Source organism: Diabrotica virgifera, chromosome 7 (assembly GCF_917563875.1).
Source record: "Diabrotica virgifera virgifera chromosome 7, PGI_DIABVI_V3a".
NCBI lineage: Eukaryota > Metazoa > Arthropoda > Insecta > Coleoptera > Chrysomelidae > Diabrotica > Diabrotica virgifera.
The window spans coordinates 248,783,554-248,803,694 of record NC_065449.1 but is presented as its reverse complement, the minus strand read 5'-3'; the positions used below and the strand labels follow the sequence as shown (position 1 = coordinate 248,803,694).

Below are 20,141 nucleotides of genomic sequence, written 5' to 3'. Positions count from 1 at the left end.
CTGAACAACTTTCTTTTATAACAAATTTCAATATTGTGAAAAATAAAGGTACTTTCTTCAGCGAAATTCATATTTTTTGACATACCTCGTTTAAAATTGACAAAATTTAATATCTTATAATTTTATCTTAGTTGTTAGGCTATGCAGAACGTTTCATAAAGAATAACTTTTTTCGTAAAATTAATAATAACGAAGCTATCATAAATAAAAATGATAGGTGTCCGTGATTCGAGGAAAATTTTCAAAAAAAAAACATTCAATTAGAAGAGTGTAAATGCAGATTATATCATAATTTTTAATTACAAACAACTTTTCTCAATGGCAATTTTCGATATTTTTAAATATAAACGCACTTTACTCTTGAGCGAAATTCATATATTTTTACATACCTTGTATACTGTTGATAAAATTTGATATCTGATGATTGCGTCTTAGGTTTTAGACTATGCAGAGCACTTTATAAGGAATAACTTTTTTAGTAAAATTGATATTAAAAAAGTGTCCCATACGGTTCCAAGTTACGCAGACACACTGTATATAATCTGAAACTTTTAATAAAATTCTGTATCTTTGTTTCAGTTGGAAATAAAAATGACACTCCAGATCGAAAAGTGGTGCTGACAGAGGATGCCCAAAGGTTCGCAGACACCATGAACATCAAGTTATTTGAAACATCAGCAAAAGACAATGTGAATGTAGAAGAAATGTTCCTATCGATAACGAAATTAGTGTTACGCTCAAAGTTGGAGATGCAAGAAAGGCAAAACATCCATTCAAACGATACAGTCAATTTAAGGAAATCTAACAAACAAGGAAGGAAGAAAAATTGTTGTTAGCCTATAAACTTTTTATATTGCAATTGTGTGTGGGTGTATAGAAGAATGAATGGAACAATATATCTGTAAGGTTTTTTTTTTAAATTGGTACTGTTTTGTTTGTAGTTTGACATATCTTACATATACACTAAGCGCCACCCTAGTAGACACACTGGTACGTGATTGCTAGGGTTGGGCTAATCCGGCGCATTCTCATCTGTGGCTTTCATGTCTGTCATGTCATGTGACTGTCATAAAACTATTCAAAATAATTGTTTTTCCATACAAAAAATACATTATTAGTATTGTTACTCTGCTTTAAAAAAACTTTATTCAAACACCAACAATAGTACAATACTTTATAACTTTTACAACTTATAGACGGAGACGCAGCGCTGAAAAATCTCTTTGAATTTACTAAAGTTAAATTTTTCACAGCTGATTACTGTGATTGTGTAGAGAAACATACTGCGGTCGCTGAAACGAAACGTAGAACAGGGGTTACTGAGAGATTTTTTTTGGACACCCTGTTTAATTAATCATGTTAATGTTTATATTACTGAATAGGGAATTGAATAACCTTTCAAATGAGCTAGCACTCGACCCCTATTCCCATTTAAAAAAATAGTCGTCATCACGCCCAAATGGATGACGTCACTATTCTCTAGCCGCTGAAACGATGGACTGATCACGTGAACGGCACGCACTCTAAAACGTTCATCTCCCGATGTTATCACTTTTCCTACGTTTACACACCGCTCAACAAAAGCGAAAACTCTCGCTATAATAATATATTTTATAGGGTTTGTTACGGGTTATTGATTAACATTAAATTTAAACATATCGTCCGTTCGGATGAAAACTGTACAATCTCAAAATTTACAAACTTTTCAGGAGAGCATTTTTAAGATTTATCGGTAAATAAAATTTTCCACAATAAGCATTGGCAGGTTTTTGTTTTAGTTTGTATTAGTTGTATCTTTTATCTTTTATATGTCGAAACAACATGAAAATATTTCAACCATATAAATAATAATAATAAAACAATTTTTTTTAAATAAGATGTTTTGAATTTTGCTACTTTTTTAGAGAAAATATTATTAATTTCCATTATTATACAGCTATTTAAAAAGTACTATTATGATAAAACAGGGTATGTTCAATGAAAAACTAGGCTTATAAGCAAATTTTTATTCTCAAAAATATTATAACAAATAGTAGGTAATATGTCACAAACCTTACAATGAAAGTTAGTCTTAGAAATGGGTGCACCGAAGGCAAAACCCTTTATTTAACAAAATCACATTTACTATTAAATACAAACAATCAATTAAGTAAAAACAAATTAAAAGGAACAGGAAAGTTTTTCAAAGATTTCCATAGAATCCAAGATGATAACCTGGAATGGTTTTCTTTTGCAGTAAACCCAATAAACCATTTTTCTTTTGCTCTGAAAATTTATCTGAAACAGTATACAATTACGGAAATATACTATTACACTGATAAAGATTACATCATATCCCAGTAAATTTTTTCACGAAAACTATACAATTTCAAAATTATATGATTTTAAATAGAAGAATATTTGAAAATATTATGAGAAAAGTTAAATAAATTCGAAATTATATACTATTAATGAAACACAAAGCTTACCTTCAAGTTGACATTTTTGGTTTTGTATACTCTTTAAGCGAAACAGCGTGCGAACTTCCTCGATTCGTGAACACAACTAAAGATTGTACCGTTTTAGAGAGAAAGAGATGCACAATCCTTCCAATTTAAAACTAACCAATGCGCTCCCTAGCGGATATTTCTTGAATTACGATTGATTGTCACTATTCCAGAGAAAATATTGATGATACTGAGCATTTCTATATACTTAACTCAATTTCGTAAAAATTTGGAGATTGTATACTTTTCATGCGAAGAGACGATATATTGGCTTTTGCGTATAGATTTAAAATCTAAATTTCAATTTTTATATATAGGGTGGACAAATAAAAAAGTTTATATATGTTAAAAGTAGTAAACTTAAAAGAAATAAGAGATAAATTCGGTTTATAAATTTGATGGAAGGCGATTCGTTTGAATAGAATAGAATATCTTTATGCGTAATAATCGGTTGAAAAACAAATATATGATTTAAATGATTGAAAAACACGTTTTTGTTTCGATGAACTTTGTAAAATTTAAATTTAGTAAACTTTAGTAAAATTTAAAATTAATAATTGTAAAAGTAAAAAGTTTTTTATAAGTGTTCATTATTACACCTTTTCCTCAACAGTTAAATGTCTTTTTTTTATCTTTTTCGTGGAGGTGAAAGAGTGTTTCCATCCATATTTAATAAACGTAACACACAATTAATAATACTCGTTAATAAACGTAAAACGCAATCCACAAAAATTGAATACAAATTAATTTACGTACGCGTAAATTCTACACACAATTTTGAGCAATGCCCGACTGCCAACAAAAAAATTCACAGCCAGCGGAAATGCAAAACACAAATAAAAATAATGACCGTGTAAACAGTTTCTTAGAAGGTCTAGTTACGGAGGGCCTGTCGATGTTTGCATCGACTGAACATGCAACCTTCGATTCCATCTTTTAGGCGGCTCCACTATAGTACGATATATATGTCAAAAAACCATAATTTAAAAATCGAATAACTTTTGTATTTTACATTGTTTTCTAATTCTGTAAATAAAGCAGTTTACATGGGGGTCAAAATATAGTGAATAACCCTGTACATTCACTGGGGCCGACCGAACGGCTCTGTCCCGTCATACAGCTGACCGACTATAATAACTTTTATTTATATTTAATTTAGAATGTGTGTACTGATTTTCAGCCTTAGTAAATGGATTTAATTATCTTCGTAGGAAAGCAACTTTGATACCCTCTCAGTAACCCCTGTTCTACGTTTCGCTTGACCGACCGCAGTATGTTTCTCTACACAATCACAGTAATCAACTGAAAAATCTAGCTTTAGTAAATTTAAAGAGATTTTTCAGCGTTGCCTCTTGGACTATTATGACAACTATAAACTTCAAAAAATACAACTGCTGTTCTATAGACTGTCAACTTTCTATATTTATATTGGTTTCTATACATTTTCTGACGTTCTAGACGTCAGTAGATATAAAAGTAAACAGTACAACAAGTGAAGGGTCCAGGACTGTATTAGCTTAACGTACCCGTGTGTCTAGTAGCATGGCGGTTACTGTATAAATAGTATGCTAGCCGATAAAAAGAGAAAGAAAGAAGAATTATTTTCACAATTAACTATTATACAGGGTGATTCATTAACAATATCCAATCTCTCTGTTGTAGATTCTAGACCTCAAAATATGGTGATTTTGCCCAACGTGTCTTATACAAATACTGCTAGTTTCTCTGAGATACCGGGTGTTTAAAGTTATCTGGATTTTTTTGTATGTTCTCACAATTTCTATTTAAAAATTGACAATTTTACGTTAAAAAAATATTTTTATTTGACAACCAAGTGTAGCTAGCATCCTCTATAAACAATGTCAAATTAGAATCTAAATTAGTAATCCTCATACCAAAAAAACGTATAATTGTCAATTTTTAAATAGAAGTTGTGAAAATACACAAAATTATTACGAATACTTTAAACACACTGTATCTCGGAACCTACCAATATTTTTGTATAAGGTACCTATGTTAGGCAGAATCATCATATTTAGAGGTCTAGAATCTACAACTCAAAAGATTGGACATTCTTAACGAATCGCCCTGTATATTAGACAAAGATATTAGAATTCATTATGAGAAATAACATATTTGTTGTACATATTTTGAAATATTTTTTTGATAATTTGATAATAAGTCATAAGTAGATCTTTGTCTCAAGAAATAGGTTATTTTATAGGTACTACAGTATAGAAATCAAATCACTATGCAATATTATTTATTTTCTATTCTAAAACTCATTGAATTTTGTCTTCTCTCAATTTCATTATCATAATAACATGAAATATTTCCCAAAATAAATTACCAACAACACTACTGTTTAGAGATATCTTAAAATACATTATCTAATGTAGATTTTTGTGTGTTTTGTCTGCCATAACTCCAATGCAAGTTATACAGTATGTCCCTGTAAGTTGTATCCATATGGAAAACTTTTTTATTATTAATTTTACGAAAAAAAGTTATTCTTTATAAAAAGCTCTGCATGGTCCAAAACCCAAGATTCAACCATCAGATATCAAATTTTATGAATGTTATACGAGGCATGTCAAAAAGTTTGAATTTCACTCAAGAGTAAAGTAGCTTTATTTTTCACAATATTGAAAATTGCTATTATGAAAAGTTGTTTGGAATTAAAAACTATATTCTAATATGCAATTACATCCTTCTAATTGAAACATTATTTTTTTTGAAAAATTATGAATAACATTATTTTCAGTTAGGTATTTCAATTCTGATAACTCTTTTATTATTAATTTTACGAAAAAAAGTGATTCTTTATAAAAAGTTCTGGATGGTCTACAACCATCTTTATATCAAATTTTATCAATTTTATACGAGGTATGTCAAAAAAATGAATTTTGATCAAGAGTAAAGTACCTTTATAGTTTAGAATATTTCAATTAGAAGTATGTAATTACATACTGAAACATAGTTTTTAATTCTAAATAACTTTTCATAATAGCAATTTTCGATATTGTGAAAAATAAACGTATTTTACTCTTGAGCGAAATTCATATTTTTTGACATACCTCGTATAAAATTGATAAAATTTGACATAAGATAGTTGTATTTTAGGTTTTAGACCATGCAGAACTTTTTATTAGGAATCACCTTTTCTCGTAAAATTAATAATAAAAGTGTTATCTGAATTGAAATAACTGAAAATAATGTTAGTTATCCATAATTAAAAAAAAAATTCAATTAGAAGGATGTAATTGCATACTAGAATATAGTTTTTAATTCCAAACAACTTTTCATAATAGCAATTTTCAATATTGTGAAAAAAGCTACTTTACTCGTGAGTGAAATTCCAACTTTCTGACATACCTCGTAAAATATTCAAAAAATTTGATATTTGATGGTTAAATCTTGGGTTTTGGACCATGCAGAGCTTTTTATGAAGAATAACTTTTTTTCGTAAAATTAATAATAAAAAAGTGTTCCATATGGATACAACTTATAGGGACATACTGTATAAAGTTACAGCATTTTAACATTGTAAATTTGTGTGTAAGTTGCACCCTTGAATGCTGAATAACACTTTCCTGAAAAAATGGAAGTAGCTGATAACTGATTTTATAAAAACATTTCTTCTTCTTCCCCTTTATCAGCAATTTTACTCAGACATTGGTAAATTTATACCTGTATGGCAGGTTGTCACTTCTTCTTTTACTGATTGGAGATTTATCTCTTGATATTTTGACCATACAGGTCTTCCTCATTTGCCTATGCATTTATTCACTTCTTCCGTTTCCAGTAGCCTTTGTATTGTGTCTTATTTCTGATGCATAAGTCATTATTGGTCTTGCTCTGGCTTTAAAGTTATTTACTTCATCTCAATGTTATGTCAGTTATCTCATATAGTGTGCCGCCTGTATTAGGGCATCCTGCTTTTTGTATTTGATCTCCCACTAGTCTCTCCAGGTGTCAATAGATAGACAGTATAATTCCAAGGTATTTTATTTCCATTACTTGTTCAATACTGATGCCATTAATTTCTAGTTTACATCTGACTGGTCTTTTCCTGATTAGTACTTTTTTTGTTTCCTGAGTTGAGATAGTTATATTAAATTACGATGATAGTTATATTAAATTATGTTAAATGACATAAGGGGGAACTAACGATATTTTTTTGCCTTTTTTATTGCCTAGTTTGTAAATTCGAAGTAATAAAACGTTTTTTTAGAATCGACTATTACGAAACCTTTTAGTAAAAATAGAATGAAAAAATATACAGCTCTATCCATTTTTAGATTTCCCATACAAACAATCCGTTAATGTGCATTTTAAGCATAAATACCGTATTATACTGATGCATTTAGTACTTCTTAATAGACATCAGACTGATATTAGATATGTTAAACTACAAGAGGTAATTTTATAGTTTAGAGAACCCTGTATATAACAAATTTGTACATACAGAGTTGTTAACTTACAACGGTGGAGATATTTTTCTTTACAGAGCTCTCTAAAGCCGCAGCAAAAGACCAAAAACTATCAGAGTGATATTTTTAAAAGTTCTTTCCTTAACGAAAATTTAAAAGTCATATCGTACGTTTCTTCAGACACCAACATATACCTAGATTGTCACAAAAGGTTTGTTACAGTAAAAATTATCACCTACATGATGTCTGAACCATTCGACAAACTTCAATTTGTATAATGTGTTTGTATACTGCAAAACTGATTAAATAATTAATTTGCTTGGCTGGTAACACCCTTATATTTTGGAGTAGACCTGTAATTCAATTGTCTCCTTATGAAATACCAAGAATTGTCATATCTGTATAATATTGACAAAGCTAAATATCTAACAACAATCTAAGAGCTATTTCTTTTTGTCTGCTACTCTTAATTCAGTTTTTTTGAACTAAAATATGCAATATTTACATGAAATAACTTTTTCAGCCAAAACTTACTGTAATTATTATATGTTTATTTTTCCCATCCGTATCCATATTTAGAAGGAGATTATTAAGTTTATGCAAAATTTTATATAAATATGCAAAATTTCAAAAAATGGGTCATTTATATAGTTTTAATCGGTCAGTGGTGACTTACTGAAACAAACGTTATAGAAACCATGACTTCTAGAACACTAGCGTCTGTGGTTGAGATTATCCATATTTTGATTGAGATTTATCCCAAAAATATTTATATTTACAAAGAATTGTCAAAAAGTATGCAAAATTTCATAAATTGAATGAAATATGCAAAGTTCCATAATGTCAGTAGTCACTGACGGACAAATTTAGTGTATCTAAAAAGTGTATGCAAACTTTTATAAAAATATGCAAAATCTCAATAATTAGCATGGAATATGCACATTTTCAAATTGTCAGAAATGATTAGTGGATGGTGTATGTACTGTTCTACAGTACTGGTAGATACACTAAAAATGTATGCAAACTTTTATAAAAATATGCAAAATCTCAATAATTAGTATGGAATATGCACATTTTCAAATTGTCAGAAATGATTAGTGGATGGTGTATGTACTGTTCTACAGTACTGATACGATACACTAAAAATGTATGCAAACTTTTATAAAAAATATGCAAATTCCCAACTATTTGCATGGAATATGCACATTTTCAAATATTAGGAAATAAAAAGAAACTAAAAAATGTATGCAAACTTTAATAAAAATATGCAAAATCTCAATTATTAGCATGGAATATGCAAATTTTCAAATTGTCAGAAATGATTAGTGGATGGTGTCTGAGCGAAACGGTTTCTGCAATTTTAAGTGTGATAGATGGAGTCATAAGCGTGTTTGTAAAAAATATAAATAATTAAAAAAACAGTTCTCAAACGTTAGCCAAAATTTTTCCAATTTTTTAGTACTATACCCTTCCATTTTTTAAAATTTGTTATATATTTATGTACTCTCTTAGTTAACTGGAATTGTATATATTCACTATCTTTTTTTATATTCACCATTAGATTTTACTTTTTACACTTATTCTCGAGATCTCTACAAAGCGAAATAATTGTGAGTTAAAACGACATTGTAGTCCAGAGAAATAAGGTAAAAACAATTGACAAAAGTCCACAATTGACATTTAATTTTAAGAGATATTATTTTTGTTCCATTTATAACAGTTTCTTTAGGAGAAACGGTCGACACTTTTCCATATCAAGATGCTAAGGCCCTTACTTAGCTTTGTGGAGATCAGCGAGGACTATAACCAGACCTCTAACATTCGGAGATATTTTAATAGCAAATGTATATTAGTATTAAATAATTAATCTGTTAAAAATCTCGACTGTTAGAGGCCTAATTTCTATTATTTAAGTATGGTTAAATATAAAAATGAACTGATATACCTACCTAACATTTTGAAATGATAAATGCTTTTATAATTGAGAAGATAAGGGATACAATGAAAATTCGTGTTTAATTTGTTTTCTTTCTTGATAGATCGAAAAAAAAAATCAAATATTTCAATCGTAAAATCGTCTGGATTGGTGCCAATTAATAATTTTGTTTTTCTGGGCACTACTACTAGCTCTGCCCGTTAAAAATCTGAATTTCACACCGCCAATAGGCCTGTTCTTCATGAGACGAGCGCATGCGCAGCCGCCATGTTTTTCGTACAGTTTTGAACAACATTAGGTTTGTTCGTGCAACGATCAGCAACCGTTGCCAACTATCAGACAGTTAGCGATGCGCAGTTACATAGCGACCTTTACTTTACAAGCCATGAAGAGAAAAAGGCAACGTCGCAATTGATGACGTCGGTAGTCCGACTCTCGGACTACCGCTTTCGAAACCAAAATTTTAAAGTACAAATTCTGGTAAAATTTATAGTATTTTTTGAGTCGAACAGGAAAATATATTAATTAGAAGTTTGTACAAAATAAAATTAAAAGTAATTCCTGGTAAGTAAAGTTTATTATACAAACAAAAAACAATGACAAGAATATGTGTAAAATAACTTTATTTTAAATAAATAATATCTTATTTTAAATTATATACAAAATATCGCTAGAAATAACTAATAACAACAATTGCTCACATGGTTTGATGTGCAGTCTTGGGGTTTAGAGTAGGTAACTTTCTTTTTTTGTTATTCCCCTTAGCATTATTTTTCTTTTTATATTTTTTGAAGATTCATCACTTTGAGGTTGCTATTTCTGTTTTTTTTTATAATTATTTAAAACACTATTACACATAATTTTTATAACGGCAGAATAAACGTCGAAGGCATTTTCCCCACATTCACACTCAAATTCAAAATTTAAGTGAAATCCTTCATGTTGTAAACTTTTCATTACCAAAGATGATAATAACTTCAGGTGACAATTGTGCTGCAAAAATAATTTTTCAAGATTGGGACTATTAATAATAAATTCAAAAGTTGAGCAAAGATGATATTAAATAAATTTTACTGAATCCGTTGCTAAACACAAACCATCCCTCTACAAATAATCATAGTAATCTGCTCCAGTTGTTTCTCCTTTACTGCAACCTGGTTGCAACAATATTATCACAGCGGTATTTTTAGACAATAAGGCTATAACATATTAAAAAAATCACTTAAATCGGCCAACAGGCTTAGGAAATATAAGACCAAATTTTTAAGTGAGCGGATTTCTATATGCACGCAACTTTATACAGAGTGTCCCAAAAGTAGTGGAACGGTCGAATATCTCGCGAACTAAACATCGGATCAAAAAACTGAAAAATACGTGTTCAATCATTTTCAAAAATCTATCCAATGACACCAAACACCAACCCCCACTACACCCCCTGGAGGTGGGGTGGAGGGTAACTTTAAAATCTCAAACGGAAACCCCTAGGTTTTCTTGCAGATTTGGATTCGTTACGTAAAAGTAAGCAACTTTTATTCAAGACATTTTTTCGAACTGTGGATAGATGGCGCTATAATTGAGAAAAACGATTTATCCGGATACCATAGGTAAATTATAGAAACGGTCTAATATCTCGAGAAATACACTTCCAAATGAGAAACCAAAAAAAAATGTTTTTAATACTTTTCGAAAACCTATCGAATAACGCTAAACATGACCCTCCAACCCACCCCCTGGAGGTGGGGTGGGGGGTAACTTTAAAATCTTAAATAGCAACCCCCACTTTTTATTACAGATTCGGATTCGTCATGAAAAACTAAGCAACATTTATTCGAAACATTTTTTAGAATTGTTGACAGATGGCGCTTTAATTGGAAAATACGATTTATTAGCGCCATCTATCAGCAATTTTAAAAAATGTTTCGAATAAATGTAGCTTAATTTTTCATGACAAATTCGAATCTGCAATAAAAAGTGGGGGTTGCTATTTAAGATTTTAAATTTACCCCCACCCCGTCTCCAGGGGTTGGGTTGGAGGGTCATTTTTGGTGTTTATCGATAGGTTTTCGAAAAATATTAGAAACCTGTTTTTTTGGTTTCTCATTTGGAAGTGTATTTCTCGAGATATTAGACCGTTTCTATAATTTACCTATGGTATCAGGATAAATCGTTTTTCCCAATTATAGCGCCATCTATCCACAGTTCGAAAAAATGTCTTAATAAAAGTTGCTTACTTTTACTCTTCAAATCTGTAAGAAAATTTAGGGGTTTCCATTTGAGATTTTAAAGTTACCCCCCACCCTACCTCCAGGGGGTGTAGTGGGGGTTGGTGTTTGGTGTCATTGGATAGATTTTTGAAAATGATTGAACACGTATTTTTCAGTTTTTCGATCCGATATTTAGTTCGCGAAATATTCGACCGTTCCACTACTTTTGGGACACCCTATATAAAAATATATTATATTGAACTAAAATCATCTTAATAACATACCTTTTAATGTTTTTTATAATTTGGAGCACGCAATATTGTAAAATGTTTCAGTTTCTCTGTGAATACGGTGAATATTATTTAAAAACAAATCAGAACTGACAGACTTAACCGGTCTACCATTAGATGTTGCCAAGTTTCAACGTCATGGCTTGTTAAGTAAAGGTGGCTATGGTAGTTAACAGTTAGCGTTCGTAGACTACGAACGCGCATGCGTCTGGTGGTTGGCAACGGTTGTTGATCGTTGCACGAACAAAACTAATAATTTAAAGCTTAGGCATCACTACTAAGTATGTGATGCGTAACCTCTCCTCGCGTAACCTCTCCTCTCCTAACCTGTCATGGCCTTTACAAAGAAAACCTTGGAGCAGCTCAGTATAACCCGAAGAGCGATGGAGAGGATAATGCTAGGGATTAGTTTGAGAGAGAGGATTCGAAATATCGATATTCATGAAAGAACAAAGATTACTGATGTCGCAGAACGTATAGCAAGGCTCAAGCGGCAATGGGTCGGGCATGTTGCCCAAGATAATCCCGGAAAATGGACACAGAAATTAACAAACTGAAGACCAAGATATAACAGGAGAGGAGTAGGCAGACCGCAGAAGAGGTGGACAGATGATATCAAATAAGTCGCGGGCAAGCAGTGGATGAGAATTGCCAAGAGTAGAAATCGATGGAACCAAATGGAAGAGGCCTATGTCCAGCAGTGGACGAACATAGGATGGAGAAGATATCACTCTTACATACTCAAAACTACACCGCTTCTTTGTTCCTTTTCGTACATATTAATCATTATAAGCTAATTAAAAAAATATTTGCTAATTTTTTTATTTTCATATTTCTTTTTTTAATAACTAGACTTTCTTTGGTTTTTTTATCATTATTATGTCTTTAGATCCACTTTATTGTTATTTATATACTAACTTAGGTTACTACCCCAGCTTCTTTGATTACAAAAAACTGTACGAAAAAAAAGGCTGACATTCTTTGTGATGAAAAGACCTATGTCCTTCACCGGTTCAGAAGATTGGTCCATTGTTATGTTTTATCAAGTCGTACTAATCTATATTTTGATATTGTAGCTGTAAGTGTATCTTTATCCCAGTGACGTACTGTGTTTTTTTTTTGTTATGGCCCTCAACTAAGTTGGCATATTATAATGCAAACTTCATATAATTTTGTTACAAAGTGAAGATATCTGTCATTTGAAATACTAATGAAGTATGAACTAAAGTGGCACAACTCAATATTTGCAATTTCACCAATATATACGTTGATGAAAGTGTTACGTTTGGGAAGTCTTACAGAGATACCTTCCTCAGAGTTTCCTGGTTCGAAATAATATAATAGAAGATAAATCTCAATCATAGGCATATACAGTGAGCACGTTTGAGTTGGAATAAATTTATTATCTCAATAATGGACAAATTTTGAGGGCAATCCTAACACAGGTCGACTTTTATATATATCATACTAGTGACGTCATCCATCTGGACGTGATGACATAATTAATGATTTTTTTAAGTAAGAGTAGGGGTCGTGTGATAGCTCATTTGTAAGGTTATTTAATTCTCTATTTAGGAATATAAACATTAACATAATTATTTATACACAGGGTGTACAAAAAAAAATTATTAAATTAATTTACAGAAAAAGTAGAATGTAAGCAATTTATTTAATTCAAAATACATTTTACTGCTCTCAGAAAAACAGGTAATAATGTTTATTTCATAAATAAACATTGCTTCTCGCTTAAATTCAATATTCACCATGCTAAGATACAGGTTGGTGACAGTTTTAACATTGAATTTAAGCGAAAAGCAATATTTATTTGTCATATAAACATTTATTTCTGTTTTCTGACAGCACTCAAATGTATTTTGAAATAAATTAATTACATTCTTCTTTTTGTATCGATTAATTTAATTAAACAATTTTTTTTTGACATCCTGTATAAATAATTATATTAACGTTTATACTACTGGATAGAGAATTAAATAAACTTTCAAATGACCTACCACACAACACCTACTCTCATTTAAAAAAATCATCGACTACGTCATCACGCCCAGGTGGATGACGTCACTAGTATGATATATATGCCAAAAAGTCATAATTTAAAAATAAAAATCGACCTGTCTCAGGATTTCTCTCCAAATTCGCCCCTTCTCGAGATAATTAATTTATTCCAACTCAAACGTCCTCACTGTATATTAACATAGACAGAGTGCCATGTTGAGCAAAGTGACGACGCCATCTTTTTCTTTGGCTCAAGGCTGTTTTACTCTTACGCATAGTAAAGCTGCGATAGTAGTCCTCCCATTCCTATACCCCACTTAGTTTCATGTTAGTGAAACTCCTCTCTCCCACCAAAAACGTCGTTGCTATAAGTATTTGACAGAGACACAACGAAAGATAGAGTCGTTACTTCACTCTACAGACTGCTCAGTCTATTTATACAGTGCTAGTCAAAAGTCCGTACCCCCCTCGTATCTTTTGAACGGTTAGACTCATAATAGTGAAATTTGGAGGGAGGAAATAAACGGATGTAGGCGTCTTAACTAGTCATGACAGGTGACGTAATAGTGACAGATGACGTTCCAGCGCCACCATGGCAGATAATTTTAAATGGGACCTTATGGTAAGTGGTACCTCGTTTGAAAGGTATTGAAAATGCCTATTCAGTCATACTAATTTTGTTTGAGTTTAAGCTAATTTTGATGAATAAATGAAATAATATAAAATTGTAGTTTCGCATTTATTAATAAAAATTCAAACCTCCGCCTATGATTACTTGTCAAAAGGGTTGACGTTGACGTAAAAACTATTAGAGAACTGAAAAACGTGAACTTTTTTGACAAAAAAACCATAGGCGGACATTTGAATTTTTATTAATTAAATGCGAAACTACAATTTTATATTTATTTCATTTATTCACCAAAATCAAAATTAGTTTATATCCAAAAAAATTAGTATGACTGAATAGGTATTTTGAATATCTTTCAAACGAGGTATCACTTGCCATAAGGTACCATTTAAAAATTTCTGTCACAGTGGCGCTGTAAAGTCATCTGTCACTATTACGTCACCTGTCATGACTAGTTAAGAAGCCTACGTCCGTTTATTCCCTCCCTCCAAATTTCACTATTATGTGTATAACCGTTCAAAAGATACGAGGGGGGGTACGGACTTTTGACTAGCACTGTATATACGTCTATGTTAGAAGCCCCCTTTAAATCTGTCGGTTTTAACGTCATTGCTGAGATGACAATAGAGAGATATTGTATAGTCACTTTTGCACTTGCTGTATTACAGCACGCTTTATTTTGACAGTAGAGCATGCGCAGATGTGATATTTGGCTTACGCTGCGTTATTGGAAATAGTGCCTGCCGTTATTAGGGGAGCCGTTATGCTGTGCGGTATTCGTTGCGCTATTTTCTTTTCAGGTTATGTTTGTTGTTTGTCTTTCATTTAAACCAAGTTTATTTGGAATAATTTTCTAAAATGAATACTTCAGACAGTAGCAAACGAAAGATTTACATCTGATGACGATTTGTGTTTATTAAAATAAGTTTTAGGTCAAAATTAATTGACTTGCAGAAAATTCGACGTTAGTTCAGGAAAACATGAAGTGTACAATAGGATTTTTTTTTATTTTAAGAACACTCAAGGATCAATTGTTTCTCATGCTCGATATTTGTAAGAGAATTCAAACTTTCCTTCCATTTAAATCAAATTTTTTATTTTCAGCATGTAAGAGGTGTATTATGTTCATCGTTCAGAATGTTATGCAAGATGATAAACTAGATGTCTTCATCATTAGCATTGGCCAAAATGAGAGCTTCTAACTAAATCTTGATCCAAAATTGCATACAAATTAGACAAACAACTAATTTAATCGAGCCGTAAAAATACCGCCACCAAAATGTCGAGCAATACCTGTATTTATAACACGTCTGAGAAATGTCAATTCTGTCAAAATAGCGCGGTGTAAATAGCGCAACGTAGGCTGTGTTAAATTTGCAATATCTCTCTATTGAGGCAGTATCGTATGACTGTTATTGACACAATTTTCTTCTTCTTCAGCCTGTTTGTATCTACTCCTGGACAAAAGGCTCCCATGAGTTCTCCATTCTTCTCTGTTTTGTGCTCCCAGTTTGGTGCCAGTTTCTCCCCATGTTTGCTTTGATGTCGTCTACCCATCGTTTTTGTGGTCTTCCTCTACTACGAATGTGCTTTCGTGGTGTCCAATGTTTCTCATACACCTTTCGATCTCACTTCCACATAAGTCGATTGTGATATCTTCATTTGTTCTATTTAAATTAATTTTTAAACAGACTTTTTCAGATTCTTGTTTAAGTTCCTTTAGCATATCTTAAATGACTTAAAAATCTGCCATCAATTTTAATTCCACGTTGTTCCCAATTTAACTTCTTGAACATCTGGAGCAGACATCTCCTAATTCAAGAGTAAATAATTTTGGAGAGATAGTGTCTCCCTGACTAACTCCTCTCTCCGTTCTTATTTTGTTTGTTGTTAGACCTTCTGATACATTTATTTGCATAGTTTCATTGTCGTATATGTATTTTAGAAGTACATATTCTATATCTGGAATCAATCCTTGCGTTATTCATTCCTTCTAATACGGCCCAGAGTTCTATGGAATCGAATGCGTTATTGTAATTCACAAATGCCAAATGGAGAGGTTCATTGTATTCGTTACACTTTTCGATAAGTGACCTTATTGTATGTAGGTGTTCTATGGTACTATTCGAGGTGTGCAAGTACTTGGAGGGGATACGAGAAACGATCGTGCGCGAACAGCGGAGAAATATTGCAACTTTCTTAAATGATTCATATTGTCAATTGAAATTGTCAAATTGACGTATATTTCATACCTACTGTCATTGAAGAAGAAAAATTATCTATTGCTCCAAAATATTGATTGATATGATATGCAATTATTATATAAAGGTAAATTTAATTAATTGTATTTTGCCTGCAGTACTCCATTTTAATAACTACTAATTTTATTTACTACATACAATTGTTTACGTTTTAATAACATAACCTGAATCTGACTTTTTCTTCTTATTATTTTTTTGGACTATGGCAGTAACATCCAGTAACCAGGACTAATATAATTGGCCAATATAATTAAAAGTGCGAAAAATGTTGCTGAGCGTAGAAACCAGGTGTCGCTTTGCCGAATTTGCACGGTCCCAATGGACATCCTAAGTCTTGACGTCACAAAATTGGGAGGAGCTTATATTTGACTCCAAACAATTTTGTTTATAAGGTTAAATATTTGTGGTTTTGTGTGACAAAATAAGACTTTTCATTTAGGTATTTAGTAAAAGAAACGTGTCAATTAAGAGATTTTTATTCGTTTTTGGCCAGGTTAGTTAATTTAATGCAATGATTAGAACGTAAACAGTGTTGAGGTTATGTTTATTTTCAACCACTAAGGAATAAAAACCACCTGAGCAAAAACGAATAAAAATCTCTTAATTAACACGTTTCTTTAACGAAATACCTAAATGAAGTCTAATTTTGACACACAAAGCACATAAATGAAAAATTCCTTATGGACCATTTAACGTTACAAACAAGATTGTTTGGTTGATTGTTTGGAGTCAATATAAGCTCCTCCCAATTTTATGACATTTGTGACGTCAGACTTAGGCTGTCCATAACCTTTGCGGAATGCCGCTTGTTCATTAGGCTGGTAACTATCGAATTTATTTGATAGTCTGTTACTAATTATTTTGTTAAGCAGTTTGTACGGATGTGGTAACAGGCTTATTGGTCTGTAATTTTAGAGTTTGTGTTTATCTCCTTTCTTGTGTTGTAAAAGTCCTGCGCATTTTGCCAAGAGGTTGGAATAGGACCCCCAAAGTGACACTTGTTAATTAAGATTTTAACTGCCACCAAAATAGTTTGACTTCCAGCTGCAATTATCTCCTTTGTTATTTCGTCGTCTTCAGGAGTTTTTCCATTTTTCATCTGTTTTAAGGCAGTATGTTAAAGGGCTTGGCATATATTATGAGGTAAAAAGACAAATAAATGATTATTGATAGGTAAAAACTTGCCTAATATTTCAAATGCTGTATACGTATTACTCAGGCTTAATAGACGGAGAGGCAGCGCTGAAAAATCTCTTTGAATTTACTAAAGCTAGATTTTTCACAGTTGATTACTGTGAGTGTGTAGAGAAACATACTGCGGTCGGTCAAGCGAAACGTAGAACAGGGGTTACTGAGAGGGTATCAATGTTGCTTTCCTACAAAGGTAATTAAATCCATTTACTAAGGCTGAAAATCAGTACACACATTCTAAATTAAATATAAATAAAAGTTATTATAGTCGGTCAGCTGTATGACGGGACAGAGCCGGTCGGTCGGCCCCAATAGTCGATTGAGGAAATGAAGCATTTTGGCTCGCAATTTTTTCGTCCAGCATGGATTTACTTGAAATTTTCACAGAAGGTAGGGAATAGTCCAAGGATCATTTTATATATCATGCCGCTATCATACGCTAAAACCTTGGGGGGTGGTTGCCACCCCATCTCGGGGGTGGGAATTTTTTATTACATTTTAACCATGTATGGAATTCGATGGAAAAAGTGATTCTAAGAAAAAAATGTTTTTTATATTTTCTTCGTAAAACTAATATTTTTCGGGTTATTCGCGCTTGAAAATAACAGTTTTTCGACGAAAAAATCGACTTTTTTAGTTTTTTGAGAATACCTCAAAAAATATGCATTTAATCAAAAAAATTAGATATCAAAATTGTATCTTTTAGTAACACAAACCAAATTCTTTTCCAATAATATCTTTAAGACCAATACAAAGCGAGATACGGTATGTTAAAAGTTAGCTTTTTTTGTCAAATGCATAATTTGAAATATTCAAAGCCAAATAATGGAAAAAATTTGCATTTTTCGAGGAAAACTTAAATAATTTTTTTTCAAGTATACAATAATTAGACGTTTAAAAAAAATAATAAAACGTTTTTAGCATGAAAATTAAGCGACTTATAATAAAAAAAAATGTCGGTACCTGCTTTTCTCTACGAAAAAATCAGTGAAAACAACCCCCTAACTACCTTCCTAATTCAAAATTGGTCTTCACCTTTCTGTAGTTCCTTTTATATTTATATTATCAATACACTCAAGGAGTTTGACCTATTTAAAAATGCCTAAATTTTGGAAAAATTGGAGTTTAAAGAAAAATTGATTTTTTGTAATTTGGTATTTTTCACCTTTTACTTCAAAATATGCTTCATTTCCTCAATCGACTATTGGGGTCGACCGACCGGCTCTGTCCCGTCATAGAGCTGACTATAATAACTTTTATTTATATTTAATTTAGAATGTGTGTACTGATTTTCAGCCTTAGTAAATGGATTTAATTACCTTCGTAGGAAAGCAACTTTGATACCCTCTCAGTAACCTCTGTTCTTCGTTTCGCTTGACCGACCGCAGTATGTTTCTCTACACACTCAAAATAATCAACTGTGAAAAATCTAGCTTTAGTAAATTTAAAGAGATTTTTGAGCGCTGCCTCTTGGTCTATAAGGAGAATAGAAAAATCAATATGACTATAAACAAAGACTGTTTTTTCATTGAAAATTGTGTATATTTTCTTTCTACTTGATTTCCTTTATAATTAAAAGAAACGGTCAAATATTGAGTTGTGCTATTTTCCCCGGATCATCTGAACATCTGATCTGTCATTGACCTCCCCTACCACTCTCGCTATATGTTCGTAAATAAAAATAAAAGCTTCCATTTGTTTATCCTCTTTTTTACTTGAGTGTATAATCAGTAGACTATTTGTATGAAATTGAAGTATGGTTTCATAAAGAAATAAGAAATTTGTAAAAATTGGTGTACATGATATTTTTTAGACGATTCGCTTAAATATGGAATATTGTAAAAATGAAATGTTGGTTTTCAACGGGCATATCAGGTTGCTGAGAATCATTAATAGACAATATTAAATTAATTATTTATTTAATGATACAATGAAGGATCATTATTTTAATTGCAAAGTGTTAAAATTACGTGTAATCTGTTTATTATCAAATAAATTGTATATTTGTTGTGGAGTAGTTTCTTATATCTTACATTATCCAAAACACCATGACTTGGATGCCCACTGAATGAATATTTTTTGTTCTCCATAATAACTGGATCAATCGGATTATGAAACAAATAGGCACAGCCAGATTTAGTCATACGGCTCTCCCTCCCTTTAAGGGGAAATTAACTCATCCCAGATACCTAAGGTATCAAAAGGATTGAGATCTGGTGGGACTCTTTCCGTGTTATCGAGCCCTACGTGACTTGGTATGCTGGAGTATCTCCCAGAAATTTTCGTACACATCTGACCGTCGAGAGTAGTACAGCTTTCTGCATGGTTATATGAAGATGTTCATTTAGATCCAGCTTTTTTATATTTTAGAGGTTCTTCGAAATGACTCCAGTAGTAGACATGATATTAGTATTGTCTGGGTACTTTGCATTCTCCATTGTCTTCTTATTTGAATTTCTCTAAGTACAGATCTCTGTACTTGGCAATCTTTTTAGTAAATTTAGTACGTAGATTATTGTTGTTAAGTATCGTTACACCAATTAGTACATAGGCACATTGTTATTATTATTTGCATCAGTTTCCATTAAGGGACAACGGAAAATAGTGGCACAGAAAAGGAATCTTGACCAAATTGAACGCAGCGTTGCTGGTTCTTCAAAAATTTTTAAAAAATCAAGAAACCAAATCAGATAACATAA

General features: G+C 31.6%; 1 protein-coding gene across 1 annotated transcript in view; it reads left to right on the top strand.

Annotated features, from left to right (window-relative positions):
* Positions 1-19,456, top strand: part of LOC126888395 (ras-related protein Rab-35) — a 37,968-nt gene extending 18,512 nt beyond the window's left edge. The window contains exon 3 of the mRNA XM_050656615.1: positions 580-19,456. Coding sequence (XP_050512572.1) covers positions 580-836 — 257 coding nt within the window. The 3' untranslated portion in view covers positions 837-19,456. The remainder of the gene's footprint in view (positions 1-579) is intronic.
* The last annotated feature ends 685 nt before the right edge of the window (positions 19,457-20,141 follow it).